Source organism: Alligator mississippiensis, chromosome 1 (genome assembly GCF_030867095.1).
Source record: "Alligator mississippiensis isolate rAllMis1 chromosome 1, rAllMis1, whole genome shotgun sequence".
NCBI lineage: Eukaryota > Metazoa > Chordata > Crocodylia > Alligatoridae > Alligator > Alligator mississippiensis.
This window is the reverse complement of record NC_081824.1, coordinates 473,451,879-473,475,352: the sequence shown is the minus strand read 5'-3', so window position 1 is coordinate 473,475,352 and position 23,474 is coordinate 473,451,879. Positions and strand designations below refer to the sequence as shown.

The 23,474-nt window shown below is 46.8% G+C and overlaps 1 protein-coding gene across 1 annotated transcript; it reads left to right on the top strand.

Moving 5' to 3' along the window:
* Positions 1-1,650: 1,650 nt before the first annotated feature.
* Positions 1,651-19,354, top strand: LOC132249472 (receptor-type tyrosine-protein phosphatase gamma-like). Its single transcript, XM_059724670.1, has 12 exons — positions 1,651-1,705; positions 2,206-2,297; positions 11,007-11,103; positions 12,340-12,422; positions 12,663-12,797; positions 13,042-13,176; positions 13,669-13,841; positions 14,949-15,075; positions 15,411-15,557; positions 17,245-17,338; positions 18,558-18,634; positions 19,099-19,354. The coding sequence occupies exons 1-12, from the start codon at positions 1,651-1,653 to the stop codon at positions 19,234-19,236; spliced, it is 1,353 nt and encodes a 450-aa protein (XP_059580653.1). The 3' UTR covers positions 19,237-19,354.
* The last annotated feature ends 4,120 nt before the right edge of the window (positions 19,355-23,474 follow it).

Sequence of the window (23,474 nt, the reverse complement as noted above, 5' to 3'; positions counted from 1 at the left end):
GGCTGGGAGGAATTGGGACTTGCTGGAGAAGAGATTATGCAGAGGGAACGGAGGAGAGATGCCAAGAAAGAAGAGTGGGAGAGAGAAAGGAAAGTAGGGAACGAGGGAAACCCAGGAGTAGGCTTGGCGGTGGCTATGAAGGTGAGTGGATAGTGTCATGGGCTGGTTAACAGCTTCATTGCTACACATGCTGCCCTTGACCTTTTTCCTTGAGAACGTGAGGGATCGAAGGGATTGCTATCGTCAATGAGGTCTTGCCCTGCAGCCCATCACTAAAAATGGAAATTTGCCTTCTGCAAAATTAAGCTTGGCCCCCCCAGCCTGGTACGAGGAGTCCCGGGCTGCACTGCACGACTACTCCTGCTGCCACTAGGATTTTTGCTATGATGTGTATATTGAGTGAAATGCTTCATGCAGTAAAGGTTATTTTCAAGGAAATTTAAGACGTACCGTTTACTTGGTGGGAGAGGAAGCAATACCGCCTTTGGCACTACTGTCCCTTCAGACCATAATTCAAAGGTCTTGGGTACAGAACCCATGTACGTTAATGTAGTCGAGTATTATACAGAATTAATATTTAAGTATTATAAATCACTAGCTCTTCTGTAGTGCATGGCTTGCTTACTAGAATGATAATACACTTGTTAAATCTTTTAAATGGCTTAACGCTATTCAATAAATGTGCACATTGCTAATTAAAGCAACATTACCACGAGAGGTGATCAGATTACACATATTTCTTCAACAATTGCCTCTTGTAAATTGAATAGAAGAAAGGTGGTATTTTCCTGTAAGACTGATTTGAGTTTGAAAATGTCAATAGATGCAAAAAGCCACCCCAGAGCCTTACTCGATAAAATGCAAGTAGAGAAGTAATGACATGGTCAATAGTAACTGCCATCACCCATAGAGAAATCAGATTGCCAGGCCTAGATCTATAAAACTCTTGCCAAAGTAGAACCTCATTTACACATACAGATCTTCATAGCCTTTGCGAAGAAAAGCATATGTGACAGCTGAGAGGTTTCAGTTTGCCAAAGATCTTTCACTCTGAATACAGTAAATGTCACATCTGTTTATTTATGGTTAAATTTTGCTAACTATCTGTAGAAATATTTGGATTTTTCCTATAGTGATGGAGATGTTTTAAAAGCAAGAGAATCCAGACTGTAATGCAGCTGCAGCACAAAACCATATGGGCGCTAAAGGGAGGAAAGATGCATCACAAAATTACTTGAAGTAAACATAAACCACATGTAATCCTCAGAAGGATATGAGACAGAATACATAAATGCCTGGATATTGCTATGAAAGGATGCAATCAGGCAGTAAGTTATTGCACATGCCGAAAATAATCACACTTGCATAGCGCTTTACATTTTCCAAATGCCAAACTGCAAGCATTATCTAATTTATCCAGGAAAGCTGAATGATTTCAGCAACCAAAGTGGGGATGTAGCAATGTTTAGATCCTGCTTTGGAAAACTATGCAGGTGATAACTACGCGTCCCACTTGTTTCACAGCGTCCCAGGAACTTCGTTTGGGCCACCTGAAAAGCCTTGGGTTTTCTTTCAATCCATTAACATCTTTGGCTTTGTTACAGCTTCTTTACAAGGTGTTTCTACTTGATTTATTGGCATCCTGGGAATATGTCCATCAGGAGCAAGCGGTCCCGTGGCATGAACAGTCAATATAACGAGCACTGTCAGGAGTGGCTGGAAGACTCTGTGTACTTTTGTCTGACTTTCTGGCCGGCCTTAAATCTTACAACGGGGAAGAACATTTTTTAAAACAAGTCTCATCTGAGATTAACAGCAATTACTTGTACACTGTGTTGTTTTACATACCCTTTATACTTTTTATTTTATTTTTAAAATAAAAAGTAGAATTGTACTGAGGATTAGCTTTCCAAAAATGCATCACAGGGAGCCAACTACTGATTCACATGATTTACATTGGCAGTATCTAGCTTTGCATATGTAATATAAGGAATTAGACATCTGTTAGGGTTTTTGTAACTATGCATGGTATAAACTCTTCCATTGGGTAATTCAGATACAAATGGTGTTGAGGCCCAAGTGCAAACCTGAATTTGTAGATGGTAATATAGATCTCGGTCTCAGATATGAAAAAGATCGGGGCGACTGGCGGCGGGAGGAATAAAACATTTCCTATCAACTCTGAATGTGTTTCTCTTCCTACAGATGACATGGAAGCCATTCCTGTCAAACAGTTTGTTAAACATATCAGTGAACTGTATTCAAATAACCAGCATGGATTCTCAGAAGACCTCGAGGTACGTTCCCTTATCTTTTAATGAAGTAGCCTTTTCCTGCCACAGCTGAACATGTTGTGTACACCTAGCAAGGGACAATGTCAGACCGATATGAGGCCGCTGTGAAAACAGCAAGTCTGCTTCTGCACCCTATCAGATGAAGTATTTCCAGCCGAGAGCACCACGTTTTAAGGCTGTTCATATACCAAGTGCTGGTGAGACCTCATCTGGAAGAGACCTTCTTGGCTTTCAGAAAGGGGAAAGCTGCAGCGCGAGCAAAGGTTGCAGACTGGCCCCCCGCGTGAAATGTCACACGTGGCTCTTTGTCATCGATCACTCTTGGGCCACTTCCCAAAGCTCCCGTCCATTAGTTCTTTGAATTACTATTATCGGTTGCTTACTAGGAAACATCCCCATTGCCATCGCTGGGATTTTTGTCCAAATAACACCTGAACGAGGTGCTTAGTCCACGGTATTTATATCATGCAAAGGTTTTAAGAGCTGCCGCTTGCGGAGGGTCTAGGCTGAATCCCAATCTCTGTTGCCCCCTTGCAAATCTGTTGCAAGTCCTCCAACGTGGGAGTAAGACCAAGATTCAGCCCCTTAGTGCTATAGGAAGGTCCAGTGAGCTACACAAGGCACTTCTGCGCTACGAAGAAACAAGTTTGAGAAGTTTAATGTGCAAATGGCATTGCTCTGGTAATCCTTCCACGTGCTGAAGAAGTCTAGTGCGTGGGTGGCCTCGATGATGTCCGTGAAATTACTGAGTTGAGCAAATGCTCTTCGGCATGAGGAAGAGTTGCAAACTCTGTCCCAAATCTAGTGATCCTGTAGTTAACACGATCTCTAACATTTTCAGGAGCAACTTTCTGCTAGTTCACACCTGGGCGTTGGACACATTAGTGTGGATGAGATGGTTTCAACTAGGAAGGCTGGTAAATAGCAGGCAGCTGTGGTGGCGTTTCAGTGGAGGGCCAAAGACCACTCATATTCTTCAATATACGGCTGTTTTAAAAAAGTAATATAGGTACATGAGTTATAAAGGCAGACGTCTTTACACACATAACAGTGCAACATAACTGGTGGGCTAATATCTAAAGCCGCTTTGCTTAATGGAATAAAGACAAGACTGTATGCAGGTATTGTCTTTAATGGTCCCATTAAAAACCATTTACTGCTGTTTGGTTACTGTCTGTCTGAGTGGCTGCATTGCCTGATGCCCAAAAACTATTGTGTAAGTCATAAACATTTTGTATTCATGAGGATAGCAAATGTGTGAGGTGTTAAAGTGATTTAGTTCAATTGACTGCTGGCTGGATGACTGAGCAGGAATATTGAGGCATTTAACAATGTTGATGGTATTCAGGACAAACATTTATCCTCCAGAGGGTAGAATTTGATCAGGATGATCAAATGCGACTCAGTCTTCTCAATTATGTATGAACTGAGACCCCAGTGCTATTCATCACAGCTGGTTTGGACACCATGCAATTATTCCAAATAATCAGCTACACATCTGTAAACTTGGTCTGACTTAAAGCAGGCTTTGCTTCAGCTGCCTCAAAATCATTGCTATTAACAAATGTTGGACATCTTCCGCCCATAGCTTTCAGCAGAGGGAAATACAGCTCTAATAGCCTTTTTCTTCCCTTCATGCTACGGCTGCTCTCTGTGACTGCCGCTCCGTGATAGCTTGTCAGGAGAGATTGCTTTAGCCAATTAGTCCTGTTCTCGGGAGTTCACCAGCTCTGATGAAGGGAAGCGGCCTTTTATAACTACTGCACAGCGAGCAGATCCTGCTCTTTCCGCCAGTGTAAGACTCGGCGTAACTCCTCGAAGCCACCGTGGTTACTCCCATTTTAGTTCGGTGCAAACAAGGCCCGAATTTGGTCCTTAGGTTTTTTTTTTAAAAAACAAATAAAAAAGAAATCTCCTCCTCTGAGAAGAGGCTGCGACTAGAACGATTGCTGCCTTGAGAAGAAGATACATATATATATATATATATATATATATATATATATATATATATATACACACACATAGACACGTATACATATGCATATAGACACATATACCTACACATATATACATACACACATATATGAGGAATGGCCCCTTCCTACAATGGCTTATATTCCCTTTGGTGGCACGTGCATGGATAGGATTCTCCTCTCCCTTGTACCAGCATCACCTCAATGGACTCCCAAAGACATCTGTGGTGTAACAAGGACCGAGACCAGGACCGGGATGGATGCATTAAGACCATGGGGTGACATTTCCACAGCACCTAAGCGTGGGAGAAATGGGTGTCCATTTTTTTTTCCAAAGGAGCCTGAGATGACCGCCGTGCCACAAGCTCGCTCTCCAGCTGCAGTGAAGATGTAGTTTCTGTGCGACTGAAAGGCAGAGCAGCTCACGCTCATTCAGGCCTTTGGTCACTTTTGAGAGGCAGACTGATGCTCTTAAGTCACTTAGCCAAAAGTATCGTCTGTCCATATAAAGTTCAGTCGCGTGAGAGAAAATAGGAGCCTAGCTGCTGAAAGGGAGCATATTCTTCTCTTCCCCTGGGGGACTTCGAACCATAAGACAGACAGCATCCAAAAAGTAGCTGTAAAGTTTCCGTAGCAGTCAGCTCTGTGAAAGAAGCTGAAAGGGAGATGAGTGTGTTAGGAACAAATGCAATTTGCCCTGAGCAAAAGGCATATATTCTCTTGGTTTGCTTCTCTCTTCTTTCCTGTGTTTTTGGAAGCCTGCCTTGAGTTTTACGGGGAGTTTCATTGTCAGAGGATTCTTTTGGAAGCAAATACTCAAAACCACTTCCCTCTCTCCCTTTTAAAGGCAGAGGTAGAGTTAAATATTTTCCGAATGTGCTAAGGAAGCATTTTATGTGACAGAGAAAAGGTCTCTAAACTCGCAGCTCTTTCTATGGAAGGTAGATCCAAAATGCATCCATATTCCCATCAGGGTGTCATGCTGCCAGAAGACCGCTTTATCTTCCAGTTCACTAGTCTTTCTTATACACACAGAATAGTTAAGGATGCCCCTGAGCACAAAGGATGCCCCTGAGCACAATGAATTTAGGACTTTTGATAGCGGAGGAAGCGTTAAGTCTGAGTGGCGCAGGGTCGTGCCTTGTCGCATGTTGTCGGTCTTAGGGGGCACAGGAGGCGAGAGCCCCCCCTGTGATGATGCTAGATGCGAGGGCATCTGTATTGCAGCATAGACAGAAACCCTGCGTTGTTGAGCTGGAAAGTGTAATGCCGGGGAGCGGTTATTTTAAATTGAACAAGTAGAATTTGAAGGTAACAGTACTCAAGGGAGACCCATTTACTTGTGCTTCCTACTGCTAATGGTTCATCTGATGGTCCCACCTTCACACTTCAGTCCAGGTGAGGTCCCTGCCCCTCGGACCTTAACGTCTCATGGGAAGCAAGCCGTGGGAGGAAGAGTTACAAGGAGGATGGGAGTGACGGGAATGAAATGAGTGTGCATGGAGTGACGCTGCTGTGTCTCGGGATGTGTCAGTGCAGGGCAGCTCCTTGCAGAGATATCTGCTCACACGTCTGTGTATGCTAGAGGTGTCAACCCCCCCGTGCAGTGCATGGAGCTGGTACACGGACACGTGCCACATGGGGTGTCCCCTGGGCTGGCCCGGCCCTGTGCATTGGTTCCAGCACAGCCCGCTCAGGCCCACAAACTGGCCCAGTGACCCTCACCAGCTTGTGGGGTGGGATGGGTTTGACACCCCTGGTGTACACACCCCTTGGGTCCCAAAACCAGTATAGCTGGCTCAGCATAGCAGTTCGCCTGGCCCAACTAGCCCTGCTGAGAGGCTGCACTCACGGCCACGCTGCTCCTGGGTCTGGCGCGAGCTCACGGCATGCTGTAGTCCCCTGCCCCTAGCCATCCACGAACGGCGTGGCCAGCCCTTCCAGCAGTGCTCATTGCCAGAGGAAACGACGTTCAAACTGAAGCCGACATGGGAAGCAAAGGACAATGTGGCCTTCGGCATTGCGCGTGCCCCGTGCTGTTGACTGTGGGCCAGCAAAGGCTCTGCCCTCCAGTTGTAACCATTGTTAAAATGGCCTGTCCCTGGCTTTGTGCAGTGCTAGAGTAGCCTGTTCAGTTTGCTTTCCCCTTCCCTGTGTGTCGCATGCCCCCAGCTCTCCCCTTCACCTCGTGTTGCTAAAGGATTGACGCCCACACAAGACTCTCCCAATACTCTGTGCCGTTCCTGTGCAAGGTCCTTGCAAGCCGCCGGGTCTGTAGCAGTGTGTCCTCGGAGCATTTCCCTTGGGCCAGCAGGAGCATGGGCAAGGACTACCAAACGTTGGCTCAGGAGATTGTCATGATTGATGGCATGGGGTGAAAAAGATCTTTGTCACGAACAAATTTGCTGTCTTACTGCCGGACGACCCCGACATAATTTCCCGACGTGCCTCCTGAACTAGCTTCCTTTGCACCTTCAGAAAAAGGTCTTCTGAGCACGCCACCTCGACCACCCCCTTGAAGGAGGGGCGTCCACAGAAGCGAAGCCAACAGGCTGCTTGCTGAGCCAGCCACTTCTAGCTCATTAGTTCGTATTACCAGACATGTAGCGGTTTGATTTTACACTTTTAAGTTTAGTGAAAATTCTTTGAAGTTTATCAAACTAATCTGTAACTGGCTTCAGGAAGGCAATGAAAATGGGTCATTAAACTTGGGTGTATCAAATCCCAATTAGCATTAGCACGGACAATATAATTAAAAGCTAAATTAGCCATAATAGCTTGGAATATAACATTTCTTGCAGTAACTAAAGGTCGATTGAAACCGTGTACTTTGGGTTCTCAAGTGGTCAATGAGGAGTTGAAAAGGACAAAATGAGAGGATGTGCCTGTTCATCTTCAGAGAGTAACGTGCTCAGTGTAAAGGACACTGGCTCGTTAGCTAGTCTGCAATTAAAGTCAGCGAAAGAAATGACGTGGTCTAGACGCCTCCTTCCGCAGCGACCCACCGACAGCTGTTCCAGATAAAACCTGAAATTCTCGCGCTGGATGCGAACCCGGTCGTTGGTCTTTGCCCGGGTCACAACATCAGGAGGGACCTGGCCTCGTGCTGGCGTTCTCCAGCCAAAACAAAGGCAAAAATATGGGTTAAAACCTGCAGAGCAGGATCTACCTAAGACGTAGCGACATCACGGGGTGAAAACAGACTGGAGTTTACGTTCACCTCTTCCCGTGACTCCTACCTGTTCCTGCCCCCCCGACCAGCCTGACACCCACCTTTCTTCCCTGAGAAACGTAGCTGCTACTTTGCCTTCTCTACCCGCCAGGCATCCTGGAGGAAGTTGGCCATCTAAGGGAGCCTATGGAAAACCACTTAGCAATAACTCATTATTTGCCTTATAGGGCTGGTTGATTGTCTGATCCCTTTGCCGTGGTATTTTCTGAGACCGGGAGCTCTTCGAGGCAGGGGTCAGGTCTAGTTTTATGTGTGAAGACCATCTTGTACCTTGTGAACGTTACCACGATGCAGACGCCTTACCCACCCCTCCAGTGTCACTGAAGCCAGCTTAGGAAGACCTGGTGCCTGGACAGTGGTTTCCAGCATAGTGGAAATCATCTAGTACATCTAGAAAACTCCTCTAGTTCATCATTTCCAGAAGCCCTGTGGGGTGGCCTGCATCAAATAGTGAAGGATGCTTGGATCCACACCATGTTCATCCCTTTAGCTGACCCTGCTAGGGCCAAGTAGGCCAACGCTTTTCCTAAGGCTTAACCCAAACTTCCCTTGTTGCAGTTGAAGCCTGTTACTTGCCCTGTTTCCAGCTGACACGGGCTGCAACTAAGGGCGGAGGACTTTGTTTTTTTGAACATTTTGACAGTTTTCGAGGATACTAGAATTCCCTTGGAAATATAGTCGGGTTGTAGTGTTATTGCAGCCGTAATGGTGCGGGAAAGGCATGAGAGACTCTTCTTTTGTGATGTCTTTTATTGGACCAACCGTATAGTTGGGAGAGATGTTGGCCAAGTTTTCCGGTATGAAGTGCCTTGCCTGTTGGGTTCAAAAGAGACTTTTCCAAAGCATCAGCTCGTGCTGTGTCAGACCTCTTATTCCAGGGCCACATTTTTTTCTCCCCTGTCATTTTATGTCTAATCTCACCTGCTATTCACTTTTTATCGGCCAGCCAGGAAAGTTGAGAACGCAGTCAACATCCACTTAAAAAGGTTCATTAAAATGACTAACTGCACATAACTGTTCCTTTATGGAAAAATCCTATAGAATTTAATAGCAAGTGAGACATTGACCCCGTAGTATTTAAGCCATTTTAGAGAATTCCTTTGCAAGGATGTAATTTTCTATTAAATTTGATGTTCTTTGGAGTATTCTCCAAAAAGCTCTTATTGGATTTGCCTATATTCAGCTGTAGGAGTTTGCCATCAATATTTGAACATGCATAGCCATTCCAAAAAGTTTTGTAATGAACATAAACTTTTTAAAAATTTGATGAGCACCCTCTAATCGTGTAGGAATAGAAAGTTTTGTACTTAAAAAACAAAAAACAAAAATGCAAGCAGTTTCCCATTCGTGGCTTAGACTGAGCTAATGTTGCTTGTGGTTTAATCCGTGCTCCAAAGCGGAGTGTTTTCCGTGGCCCGTTGGAGCTGGCAGGCGGTGTTAAACCAAGTGCTGAAATTAAGGTGAAAAATGTTTTGCTTTTCCCTGGTAGAAATGGGATTCTGTTAATTTAGGCCAGCGAAGGGTTTTGTCTCGTTCATCTTTGTCATAGTTCAGCTCATCTCCTTTGCCTCCAGTGTCTTCCTCCCTTTCAAAGAGAGAGGAAGAGGCAACTGTTCGCTAGGGAATGCCCTGTGAATATAAAAGCCACAAACTGTACTTGGTTTTCGTATACTTTGCACTTTTTAAATGTAAATGCGGTGAAAAATATCAAAATTGCTATGCAATTCCTTTGTGAAATGTCTGCATAATGCCGAACTCTGTTACATCTGCTGTTTGTATAGCATTTCTCTTGATAATTTTCTCTGTCACTTAGCTCTTGATCTTTGTAGCAGCTGCGTTCTGCTAATGACTTCCCTTATTAGGCAGGCTCTATACTGTTATTTTTGAAGCCTACAGTACAAAGTAATTTGGCACTTCCCTTCCCTAGCTGTGAGGAAATCTAGGTTATAAAATGTGACTTCTTGAACCCGCTAAATAGCTTCTCCTACAAATGTTTAAACAAGCCCACATCAGTGTATTTTCAAGAAGTGGTTCCAGTGTAATGGAATAATAGTAGTGTTCATGCTAACGATGAAGAAGTTAAGTAGACGTAAGAAGGATATTTTAAAAGGGGCATTGTCGGTGGGCTTACCGGTTAAAATAGCTCCCTGGATGAATAGAGGATGTGTTTGACTAGTTAAGGCCGCAAGACGTGCTCAGAAATTCGGTAGGTCTTTAGATAAATCTGGTTGCAGGTCAGTCGTTGGGATCCCCATGCTGTGGGGAGAAGACGTCCCGCTCTGGCGTTTTCCCGGCCGCGTGTTGATACGGTTTGTTACCCATCTTGGAGTATGCCAGGATCGGAAAGCCAGTGGGAGCTGCCCACCTATCCTATTTAGACACCCTTGTAGAAGTCACTGGGCACTTGTCTGCCTCGTTAGATGCTTAAACGCCTCTGCAACTCCACCCCTGAGGAGATGTCCCTGCTGCACATGAAAAAAATTGCATTTTTCTTCCAAAATCTGGAAATCTTTTGCTCTTCAGGTGTCAGGTGGGCATCAGGCACTGTCCGTCTCCCCCACAGATCTATTTCATTCATATGGTATGGAAACACCAATGCCACAAATAGGTGCAGAGGCCAGCTGGTCCAGATGTTGGCTGGAAAACCACACATGAGAACCATTTCCATAACACACCATTGGCGCACACTCCTTTCTTCCCACCAGAAAGTGTTGCACTGTAGGTAGGGGAGTCCTGTCCGAGCACGCGCCAACAGTGGAGGTTATCGTAGAGCAAACCTGCTATCGTAGGGCACGTCTACACGAGACACTTACTGCCCATTGGCCTCATAACACTGCGCAGTAGCGTGTCACTGCACAAACCGTGCTAATAGCCCACTGCGCAGTGTTATTAGGCTAATGCGCAGTAAGCGTCACTAAATAACCGCGCACCGGTGCTAATGCTCAGTAACTTTCGGTACTGCGCATTTAGTTAGTACTTTATTAAGGAAGTATTAAACTAAATGCACATTAATGAATGTGTAAACACGCCCATAGAGAAGTAAGGCTGGAAGGAACCTCAAGAGATCATCTAGTCCAACCAGGGATCAAACTTGTGACCTTGGTGTGCTGCTGAGCTATGCGGCCACTCCTTGTAGGAGGGAACGACACCCACGAGAAGCAGCGGTGCCACTTTGCACTGAAATCTCTTCCAAAAAAGCCAACATTTTCTGCGGTGGGCGGGGGAAGGAGAAGAAGAGCCCACATTGTGTGTTACATAGACTTTCTGCTGCCCTCCTCCGAAGCGTGACCTTCACCCATCACGGAGACTCGGTTCTGTAATCGAAGCCTGGGAGTCCGCTAATGTCCCAGGTTTAATTAGCTGGGAACCTACTGGCAGATTAAAAAAATAAATCAGACAATTAAAGTGTTGATGTTTAAGCCTGTTTTCAGGGAGCTGTTGTAAAACGGAGACAAACTGCCTGTTCTTGCTCTGATGTCTTTTCTGTCTGAATAATTTTATTAATAGGAAGTGCAGCGCTGTACGGCCGACATGAGCATCACGGCAGAACATTCCAACCACCCCGATAACAAGCACAAGAACAGATACATCAACATTTTAGCATGTGAGTAAGCACTTGTAGTAAAGATAGCACAACCATAGCGAGAGGCGCTCGCTTCAGAGGGGACCAGACCCTGAGCGGGGAACCAGGTTGTTTGAAATGACTTAGGCCAGAGAAGGGCGGCCACTAACGTTTGCCAGCGTGGTCATGAAATCCTCCCCAACCAGGTTGTCCAAAGTTTTTAAGTTGTGCGTTTCGCTCATCCCCGTACGAAAATGTCGGCGCTTTGACGTCGGGTAGGGTGAGGGCAGTGCACAAAGGTAGCCGTCCTGTGTAAAGCCACGGAGCTGGGTAATTAGGATCGAATCACTGTCAGCACCGTGTGCGCTCATCTGGGGGAAGGTGACTTTGAGGAGGGGCATGGAGGGGCAGAGTGTTTTATTGATCCATGAGCTTCCTTCCTACTTCCAAATATGCTACATCTGGCATCCGGTGGAGAACGTGACCGGGACAGACGGCAGCATACACAGTGCAGCGCAGGTGTCCTTTTGAGAACCGCTAACCTGAAGGCCATTTCAAGAGTAGGACAGGCCATGGGAAGCAGAATAAGGCTATCCGTAATCTTCTCTGACGAGGAACTGAGGCAGGATCCTAGCATTTTGAGCCAGCACCAAGGTTGCAATGTAAACCCGCTCTCAGGTCCAGCAAGTGCAGGAGCAGCAAGCCCGGCATGATTTTACTTGAATTATAGTGACTCATCTGTGCCAGGTGCACACCATGGCAGGGATGTGAGCCTGGGTCCTGGGAGACATAGTTCAATTCCTTGCTCCTTGGTGGTTCTTGTGCAGCCGTGAGCGAGTTGAGGGTCCCTGCGCCTGGCTCCTGCGGTGCGTGGCATGGGCTAAGGGTGCCGGCCGGCTGCACAGGACGGGGTGCAGGGATTGCAGCGTACAAAAATAGGAGGGATTACCCCTCCTCAAACAAGCGTGAGATGGTCCAAACAGCGCCTTAATGAGATCCTCCTTCCCCTAGAAACACCTTCTGCTCCCAGCTTTTGAAAGGGACCTGTCGCATTAAAGAAATCACATGCTTTAAAAAATAAATGAATCCGTGCAAAGCCTGAGAATGTGTTCCCGCAACCCCAGGGCAGGCTCCTCCACTTCTCCTTCACTCCAGTTTCTTCAGGGTGTTTGTAAAGGGCATGACTCCCTCCCAGAAATGTGCTGGAAATAGGGTGTTTTACCTGCCTTGTTAAGCGTTTTCTTCTTAGTGCGCTTCTGCTGTGTGTTCTCCCCACAGATGATCACAGTAGGGTGAAGCTAAGGCCTTTACCGGGAAAAGACTCTAAGCACAGCGACTACATTAATGGTAATTATGTTGATGTAAGTTGTTTGAATGTTTTTTTTCCACCTCTTCTCTTCTTGTGAATCCTTTCATACAAGGGGAATATAACTGGTTATTGCTTCTGAAGTGTTTGTGTTTTGCAAGTCCCTGGCATGTCTGCTGCCAGCTCCTCAAATATTCAGAATGGGAAAGGCACCTTTCTTTGTTACTGTTAAATTATTAACATGTCTGCCGTGATATTGCTTTCATCTGACTTTGCATTATGCTTTTCTTTGAAGGGTTACAACAAAGCAAAAGCCTACATAGCCACCCAGGGACCCTTAAAGTCAACATTTGAAGATTTCTGGAGGATGATTTGGGAGCAAAATCCCGGAATTATTGTCATGATCACAAACCTTGTGGAAAAGGGAAGGGTAAGGGAGCATCTTCACAGCTACTTAATATAGTGAATTAAGAACTATATCTGGTGCTGTCTGCAGAGGCAGCATTTTTTTAAATGCTCAACTAGCGTGTTCATGGCTGTACAGCCTGAAAAGCGCACAGTAGAGCTGTCCCTTCCTTTTTATTTGTCCACCTTTTCTAATAAACGGTAGACTTGGGTGGTTTCAAAACCCAAGCGCGCCAACCCCTGACCCAGCACCCTCTCCCTTTCTTTAGAGGAAATGCGATCAGTACTGGCCCACCGAGAACAGCGAGGAGTACGGCAACATTATCGTCACGCCGAAGAGCACAAAAGTCCATGCCTGCTACACCGTCCGCCGCTTCACGGTCCGAAATGCCAAGATGAAGAAGGCAAGCGAGCCCGTTTTGTTCGCGGTCACTTGTCGTGGGGCTTGTTGCGTGGGGGCAGCGTGCCGTGTGTGCCTTCAGGCCTGGCGTGCTGTCTGTACCGCTGTGGAGAAGCCTGGACCATTGCATCCCTGATGAAAGGCTGTATCTGCAGTTCTTTGCGCCGAAAGCGAGGAGCTGCACGGTGCTCCCCGGTCCCCGTAGCTGGTTGCTGTGACCCGCGACCTCCCCAGTATGTTCTCGCCTTGCCCAGCTGGAGGCAGGGGGAGAAGACCTGGAAAAGACTCTAAGCCCAGCAACTATATTAATGTTAATTAAGTTGTTAGAATGGGTTTTTTCTCTTCTCTTATTGTGAATCCTTTCATCCTTTTCATACCTTAATCCTAACCCTTTTGGGCCTTCCCAAGAAGCAGGTGTTTATCATGCGTCTCTGCCGTGTGGCCACACTTCCCTTTCCTAACGCGTCCCTTCCTGTTGCGTGCGCTCTTTGCCCAGGGTCAGAAAGGCAACCCCAAGGGGCGGCAGAACGAGAGGACGGTCATCCAGTACCACTACACCCAGTGGCCCGACATGGGCGTGCCGGAGTACGCGCTGCCGGTGCTGACCTTCGTGAGGAGATCCTCCGCAGCCAGGACCCCGGAGATGGGGCCCGTGGTCGTGCACTGCAGGTACGGCGAGGCGCGCTGTGCTTCACTGGCGCGTGTAAGACACACCTCGTACGCAGCACGCTGTGGCTGGAGAACCATCGGTGCCGGCGCAATACGTGGTTAGCTTGCAAATGGGTGTGGAACAAAATGTGCCGCCATGGAGAGGGTCTGTGCAAAGCTCACGGCCCCCTTAAGCCCCTGGCTTGGCGGTGGGGCAGAGGCCTTGTGCCAGGCTCCAGCCCAGGGTGGGTTTCACATGCCGACAGGCAGTGGCAAGTGACATACGTGACCTCAGGTAACGGCCGTTTTGCAGTAGATGCACATCAACGGCTTCCTAAAGCTGCAGCAGTAACAAGCAGAAGACAGTAACAGGCCTCTTGGGCAACTGGTCGCACGCTGCAGCTAATGATTAAACTGAGACGCAGCTGAAACGGTTCACCCATGGGCTGGCGGATATCAGTGTTGTAAAGAGTTATCGGCAAACCGCCTCTTAACCCATAACCTGGGAACAGAAAGCAGTAGGATTAATTCCTATGAAGACTGGCTCCTCATTGCCGAATGTGGGGGAGCCTTTCATCGAAGCATGGACCTTACCCGTGTTGACCGTAGGGATCGTGTAGTCTGGGGTAGCATTGGTCACTGAATGCCACCTGCGTTTGCTGGGGGCAGAGACTAAGGGTACGTCCACCCAAGGGATGGAGGGTGGGAGCGCGGCACGTAGGCACACACTTGTGTCACTGCGATCTCAGGAGCAAGGGGACTGCAGCAATTCGGATGGGGCAGAGGGGGCTTCACCGCTGACTTCACTGCTAGCACAGCGCGCGCCCCACTCACACTTTCATTTTGCTGCAAGATAGAAAGATGCAAAGAAAGAAGCCAGCTAGCTGAGGAGAGAAAGGGAAATAAACTCTGGGGAGAATTGTCATTAGAGGTGGTGGACGCAAGCACGCGTTGGGTCAGAATTAATATCCTAAAATGTCCAAGAAACCGTTTGGTTTCAGGACTTGAAGAAGCAAAAGTAATTGTGATGGACAGGAGTATTTGAGCTGAAGGATTTCTCCTTTGCCATTGTGAGCCCTGAATTTGGTAGAGTTGACTCATCCCGGTCTCTTCTCGTGTCTCGTGCAGCGCCTGTGTGGGCAGGACTGGCACCTACATTGTGATGCTGCAGCAGATAAAAGACAAAAGCACAGTCAATGTCCTGGGCTTTCTGAAACACATCAGGACCCAGCGCAACTACCTCGTCCAGACAGAGGTAAAGATCGGGGAGATGCTGGATTTCAGGCTGCGTTCGTTTTTATGGGGTAATCAAAAGGGAAATGGATTTTTCAGTTATTTCTCTGTACAAATTAAATAAATCACCAGGCCTCTGGGGTGCTGGAACGTCTCTTTCCAAGATCATAAGCTTGCAACGCCTCTCTCGACTACCTCCGTTGTTTGTCGTATACTCGGGAACGTGGATGCTGGTTTTGGCAGCGTGTTTTGAAAAGGAGGTTGTAACCCTTTCCTCTGTATGCTGCAAACCTTCATTAACGGCTGCACCCTGCTTCACTGACCTTGCTCTGAAACTGCTTGCTGTTGCTTTTCTAGGAGCAGTACATTTTTATTCATGATGCCTTGTTGGAAGCCATCTTTGGGAAGGAAACGGAAGTGTCTGCAAATCAGCTGCATAGTTACGTTAACAGCATCGTCATACCTGGAATAGGAGGCAAGACACGACTAGAGAAACAGTTCAAGGTACAGGAGCTCCCAGAGTCGCCAGGAGCGTTTTAGTCACTCTGCTTTGGGCGTGTCTTTACTGTTGTATCTCGTAAGTAAAACTAGAGCCAAACCACTGGGTCAGCACTGCCAAGCATGGAGGATTTAGCCTGAACAACCGTAGGTGCATTGCTGTAAATCTGGGTTAAGTCTATGGAGTCAGACTGGTGGGACGTTAAGAGTCAGGCACTGAAAGCAGCTTGAACCAACCCATGAATCTGAGCACTCCTGAAATCTGATTAGCTTTTAATGTAGATCATCATCATGCCTCGAACCCAGCTCTAGTGAAAGCTAGCAGAATGGGGGCCGTTAGCATAATGTAAAACCTCGGCGCGGTCGGTGTAGGATAAACACGTCTTCCGCTACTCAGGAAATAGTCTCGTCGCTAATAGTTGTCGCACCTGCTCCTTTCCAGTAATAAACCACAGAATAACATTCGTTGTGGCAAAAGAAACTGTTTTGCCTATTTCTCCCATTTTAGCATTAAAAGCTTCCTGGCATTTGAGGGTTTTTTTATTATTATTTTTTTTTTACGAGCGTGTTTAAAATTATTTTGTACGACTGTGTCTCGTGGGAAGACTGTGCAGTCTGCTTTTCCAGCACAGCTCGCTCGGTCATACACCAGCTAAGGACCTGGAAGTGTTAAACAAATTACACCAGGTGCCAAACAACCCAGAAAATGAATAGGCCATTTTCTGAATTCACGTCTGAGAATCTCTGCATTGCTGCAGCATTCATGACATTCCAGATGCTTAAGCACCGAATTAAACAAGAAAAAAAATTGCAGTTGCAGAAGAAATTCAGCGCACAAATTTTTCTTCTTTTTCTCTCTTTTTTTTTTTGGAAAAATCCAAGTCCTAAACATGAGTCTCGTAGAGAAATCTTCCTGGCAGAAAGTTCAAAAGAAACCCCCCCCCGTGTCTTAGCAGCCTAAGTCCCAGTTCTCAAACTGACCTGAGACATGAAGGGCACAATGCGTGTCCCCTTTGTGTACCAGAACAGTGATTTGTCTCCCTGCGTAAGTGGCATTTTGGGGACTTTGGCATAGGTTGCAATGATACTATCCCTGCAGTGCAGACACATAAGCGCACACATGAAGACTGAGCATGCGCCATCACCTACTCGCTGGCCAGACATGTATGCGTGCCCTTCGTGGACATGCAAATATATCCAAGGCCAGCTCCATGCATCCATTTTATTCGTTGACTTTTAAGGGAAAGGTTCAGTGACTTGCTTTCAAAAGGAGCACTGGAGAGGGGACTGGATAATACCTAACCCGTGGCCGGGTGATTAGAGAGTTGTTCTGGGCAGTGAGAGAGATGCCGGTTCAATCCCCTCTGGGTGAAGGGGGCCTAGAGCCCTAAACCTTGGCTTCCTGGGTGAGGGCCCCAGTGCCTAACACCTAAGTCGCTCAGTCTTGAGCAAGAATCAGCTTTGGAGGGAAGTTCATTTTCACTGGATGCCAAAGCTGAAATCTGCACAGACCTGACTGTCCAATGAACATATTTTATGATCGCTGTTGCCATCCCCCATACTTTAAACAAAATTAGCAATGCAATTTGTTCTTCTAGTGATGCGTCTTTCTAGGAGTTAGGAAAAACCTTGCCTCTCGGTTCGGAGAGCCATGACGACTCAGTCAAACCAATTACCGCTTATTTTCTTTCAGCTGGTTACACAATGTAATGCAAAATATGTGGAATGCTTCAGTGCTCAGAAAGACTGCAACAAAGAGAAGAACAGGAACTCATCAGTCGTGCCGTGTAAGATCACATCTTCAGTTTGATTATTGCTTAGCAGAAGTTTTTGTGTTGGGTTTTGCCTGCGTTATGCATGAAGGAGCCTGGCTGCTAGTGAGGAGGGGTGTTGCCTTTTTGTTTGGCCGACGCTAGCTTGTCTTTTAAAATGATTTTGCTGAAACGGAGCAAAAGGGCCCGGTGACAGGGTCAGCCAGACCCCTTGTCCAAACACGGTGTTGAGCAGGTTTTTTGTCGATGAAACATCCAACATTGGATTACCACATTTTCTTGCATAAAACACGCACCTTTTCCCCCCCAGAAAAGAGCTGCTGGAAATTGGGAGTACATATGTTATGCAAGTGAGTACAGCTAGAGCCGTTTCTGGTGCTTCCCAGGCAAAAAGCTAATGGAAAGTTGGCATGGGGTCCCATACGACAGCAGGCTCAGCTCCCCAGCTGCTGCAGCGTAGCTACTTCCTATAAGGAAAGAGCTATTTATTTTTTTCATTCGGCCTTTCGAATACAAGGTGCGTCTCTTATTCTGGGGCATGTTGTATGCAAGGAGATACAGTCTTAGAGCTGTACGTGCAGAGGAGGTTTTGCCATGTGGTTGAAGATGCTTGTTTTGCAGCGTCGCTGCTGTAATTAAATCACCACATGTGGATGGCTCCATTGACCTGGATAGCGCGTGAAGCCTAAACTCAAAAAAACCAGGGACATTGGGAGTCTGACTGCATCTCCTCCCTCTAAAGGAAGCTAGATGTGTTGAGGGAGACGTGTACGTTCTCGGGTGGCTAATCAAGAGGATTGCTTCAGCTGTGGAAACAGCTGCTAGCTCACCCCGAGGTCAAAGAAATGGTAGTAGGTAATGCTGCAGAAGGATGGAGAAGCAGAATAAATCAGATGGTTTTGTGCACAATTGGAGGCGAATGGAAGACAATAGCTGAGAATTATCTCAAATCCCGTCATCACTGCAGATACTGTTATTTGGTAATTCAGCCTGCTGTGAAAATCTTGGCTATAGTAAAATTTGATTCCTGAAATTACTTTGTCCTTGTGGGAATATTGTGCAGTGTTTCTTTTCTATTCGGCTTTTGCTGGCAGTGCTTTATCATGGTTAAAATGCCGGCCAGCTCCTGGGGGAGACGGGAGTTGTGCCGTGTCGGATTTGTTAGAAACATCTGAGAAATTCCTGCTTTCTGTATTCTGCCGCGACCACGCTTTGATCCTTTTTTATCTTACAGCTGAGCGTGCGCGAGTGGGCCTCGCACCCTTGCCTGGAATGAAGGGAACCGACTACATTAATGCCTCTTACATCATGGTGAGGAAGCCAACCCTTAATTACAAAGTCAAATTACAAAGTTGAGAGGTGCTAAATACCAGATTCCTATCATTGTCTTCATTTTGTATATGGTGGCTCAGCATAAAGGAAGAGGTTTCAACACGTTTCCATAACGTAAAGCCATTAACTGTCTTTTATTAAAGTTCATTGTCTAAAATACTTAAGTTACGCGCGGCATTTTTGTGGAATTAGTGTTTTCAGTGCCGGTTCTCAAATAAATGTTGGCGTTAACGGTAAACAAAACCAGCGGGGAGACTGCAGAGCGGATATGAAGTTTGAAAGACGATGGTTTGTGTAGAAATATTAGCAATAACCCTTGAAGTAAATTAGGTAGGGCGTTTTCAGGTCTAGGCAAAGCAACGTTGTCCGTTTCTGTAACAGAAAGATATTGCCTTTGGTGTATTCGGTTCAATAACCACGTGTTTTTGCCTTTGCTGTGTAAGGGTTACTACAGGAGCAACGAGTTCATCATCACCCAGCACCCTCTGCCCCACACAACTAAGGACTTCTGGCGAATGATCCGGGATCACAATGCGCAGATCATTGTCATGCTGCCAGACAACCAGAGCTTGGTAAGTTGAGCACAGAGCCAGGTACGCTACACGGGCATCACTCCGCACAGCAGGGGACAGGAAGCGTGCACCTGGTTGCATGCCCTGGCTGCGTTTCAGTGGCAAATGCAGCTCATTTCCAGCCAGGTGCTTCAACTTGAGCTCGCGCTGCCCCCTTGTTACGGTAAAATGTGCCGTTAGGAACGGGGTGCGCTCCTTTCTGCGCTGTCCAAATCTCCCGTACCCTCCCGCGCAGGTAAAGGATGCTCTGCAAGCTAACGAACTGGAGCAAACCGTACAGCTCACTGGAAACAGGGCAGGGTCTGCGATATGTTTCTGAGGATTGTTTGATTGAAAGGATAGGACACGGCTGAGTTATTAGTTTGCCGGGGGCTAAGGTTAAGGACATGAAGCAGAGCAAAAATGTGTAACAGGGACAATCGTGTCGTTCTTAGTTTGCTTGCGGGACTGAAGGTTAAGGACCTTCAAGATAATAAATACATTATGTGGAATCAGAAAAAATATTTGCCTTAAACTTTGATTATTTTAGTTATAAGATGACATAACCGCTTTGTGTAGAATTGCTGGCTCGGTACAGTAGAACAGATAAGGGCAAGTGTTTGTTCTTTGTAACTCTTCTGCAAATGCTTTGCTCACCGCAGCCTTGAAGGTAGAAAAAAAAAAAGTATGTACAAAGTAGATTTCCAGGTGCAAGAAGGAGGTTTGTGAACTAACCCTACCTCCCCCATAATTCCCACCCTGATAAGAGCAAAGAAATAATGAAGTAATATTATAGCCGCTTTTCATGCTAATTTCACTATATGATCACGTGAGTTGTAAGCGACTGTTAAAAAGTATATAAGCCTCCTGATTTTGCTCTTGGGGGGGGACCCCTTCCAAGTGCTTGGGAAATCCACGTCACTTTGGAACTTCCCCTACAGCTGTAGTTTCTTTTGAATAAAAGCTTCTGCTGACCTGACCCAAAAGTACTCTGTGTGTGTTTCCACGACAATTCCTGGTGCCGTGACTCGGATCCAGAATACAGGCTGAGGAAGGAGGACCGCAGGCTACCCCCCACCGAACCCTGAGGCGCCAAACTTGAGAGGTAAGAGACCTAATTCAAAATCTCTATTGGGGTTTCGGAGGAGGACTGCCTGTAGGCTCCCAACTTGGCCGTGGTAACTGGATCTGAACCTTGTTAAAACAGGTCAGTCTGAACCTTACTGCCGGCTAAAATTTTCTGTCTGGTAAAGGATCCCATTTTGTGTCTGGTAACGTATGTTTTGGGGAGAAACTGTTTGAGGCACCTTCATCCAACAGCACATCGGGCTTGTAGTTAATTAACTAAGGCGGTGTGGGGTAGGAGGTCTGGCTGACTGAATAAATGTGCATGTGTGTGTGTATTTAGAAATATGAGCCACTGACCAGGACTGAGACTACGGTTGGGCTCAGCCGCCCCAATTCTGCCTGACAGGGCAGTTTTGAAAGCAAGGGGGCCCAACTGGAACCTCGTGACCCAGTGGACAGGGCTTATTGAATGAATGTGTGTGTGTATTTAGAAATATGAGCCACTGACCAGGACTGAGACTACGGTTGGGCTCAGCCGCCCCAATTCTGCCTGACAGGGCAGTTTTGAAAGCAAGGGGACCCAACTGGAAGCTCGTGACCCAGTGGACAGGGCGTCTGAGTGATTTTGTCTTTTCCAAACCCCTCGTCCCAGTAGCTTCTGCCGAGAGCAGGAGTGAAAGGATCCCTCTAGTGTTTCCCTCCCCATTTCCATTTTATGAGCCGGTGTCGGGTCAGAAGCCTTTTGTCTGGGCAGTGAAAAACTGCGGGGCAAGGCACTGAGCGGCCCGGACATCCTAAATAAGCCTCTCCTACGTCTCCCTGTGTGACTGAAAATGGGAACAAGTCAGTCTAAACAGGTTCCTGTCCCCCCTAAGGGGACTCCGGCGTACTTTATGTACACACGCTATTCTCCCGAGACTTGCAAGTACCTGGATAAGTGGAACTGGGATACTAGGGATGATCCTGTGAAACATTTTCCACAGGAAGGAACATTTGATCAGGATAAAATAGTGCACTTGAGAGGGGCGTTAGAGTCCCGTGGATCCAAAACACCACAAAACCAGTGGGACGCGTTCTTTTATTGGTATGATGAAATGTCCAAAAGGCGGACAGAATCTCAAACTAGGAGCCTAAAAGACTCTCAAGAAAAATTAAAACAGCAGTTAAAAGCTGTTCGGGAGAAATTGGCTGCTCCCCCAAATTACACGCTGGCCACCGCTCCGATGTATCCAGCATTGCCCGGGGCGCCCATACCACCAGAGCCAGCAGAGGATATCCTTGACCTTTGTTCGAACCCTGCTCTCCTGGGACTCCCACATCAGCAACAACCGGTTCAACATCAGGCTGCAGCCCAGGCTAGTGACCCATTAGCTGAAGCTCCTTCAGTAAATCTATCCACGGAGCTTAATAGTCCGGACTCATCCACCATATCTGCCACTCAATCATCACCAGTGTGGCAATTTACTCCTGGGTCACAACCCACCACAGGTGTATTTAGAAGAATGGGAATAGGCATGGAAAGATCTCCCATCAATCTGAGATCCCGAACTGCACAAGTTTACCCCCTAAGACAAATGCCAGGCATTGGCACCTATGGATAAAATATAGTAACTGTGCATGCACCCTGGACTCCAGGTGATCTCTACAATTTAACTCAAAAGTTCCCAAAAATCAGGGAAGACCCAGAAAAATTTCAGGAAGAATTGCAGACTGTTATAAATTGTTATAATCCAACATGGGCTGACATTAACCAGCTCATGCGATCCATTTTGCCCAAGGAAACTATGCTACGTCTGTACGCTGCCTGTACTTGGCCAGATCAAAACCCAGGGATTGGCCAAGACTTTATTGACAAGAGAAATGCTTTGGTTCAGGCAGTTCTCACAATTTGCCCAAAAAAGGCAGACTGGACCAAAATAAATACCTGTAAACAAAACAAAAATGAACACCCCAGTGACTATTTAGAACGCCTCAAACAGGCATTTGAACGATACTCAGGAATGGATAACCCAGTCGGAAATGCTAAACAAGCAATAGTGGCAGCATTCGTCCAGGGACTTAACCCTAAAATTGCTGAGAAAATTCAAACAGTAATTATTGGCTGGGAAACTAAAGATTTGACCGAAGTCCTTGCTGCGGCTAACCATTTTCATAACAAATTGGAACGGTCTAAAGACAGTGCCGAGTTTAAGTTAATGGCCTTACAGATTTCTCAGTTGCAGGGTCCAGGTAGAGGAAGGGGACGAGGACGGGGAAGGGGAGGCCTGGGTAGATTCAGGGGAAGAGATAGATCCTTGAGCCCACAAAACCCAGGCTATGGGAACCAATGTCATTATTGCAAGCAAGAAGGACATTGGAAATCAGAATGCCCCAACCGCCCCGGCCAAGGACCCAGACCCCAGCCCCCACCTCCACTTCCTGTCAATTTTCCCAGTGTTGAATAGGACAGCCTGAGGGACAGTGACATCATTGCTCCTTTGCTTGCTACTGACCAATCTGGTCCGTTTGTTGAATGCCTTATTTCTGGTAAACCTGTCTCCTGTCTTGTCGACACCGGAGCGTCCCACTCCACGCTAAAGGCTGCTGAGTTTCCTTTTCTACCTTATTCTCCTGAAACTGTAAATGCTGTCGGTATAGGCGGACAACCTATCCCACATCCCGTCTCTGAACCTGTCTCCATCTCTATTGGCCCTTTGTCTGGAAATCATGCCTTTCTTCTTAGCCCCTGTGCACCTGTCAACCTTCTTGGTAAGGATTTGCTGTGTAAACTGGGATGCGTGATTTATTGTAGCCCAGATGGTGTTTACCTTGAGGTACCGGAACATAGGGAAACCGAGCTTGTGGCTTTGCTAACCCAGGAGTACTCTGATCCTGACACTTCCTTCTTGCAAGAAGAACTGTTGGCACGAGTACCTCCACAGCTGTGGTCCACCCATGCGAATGAAGTGGGGCACATGCTGAGTGCTGAACCAGTGCGTATCATCCTGAACCCTGCCAAGCCACTTCCTCGTGTTCCACAGTACCCCATCTCAAAGGAAGGGATCAAGCCTGTCGTTTCCTCACTCCTTGAGCAAGGGATTATTGTCCCAATACGCTCCCCTTGCAACACACCTATCCTACCTGTCAAAAAACCTGGTAAAGATACTTATCGCTTTGTGCAAGATCTTCGAGCTGTAAATGCCGCTGTTTTACCCGCTTTC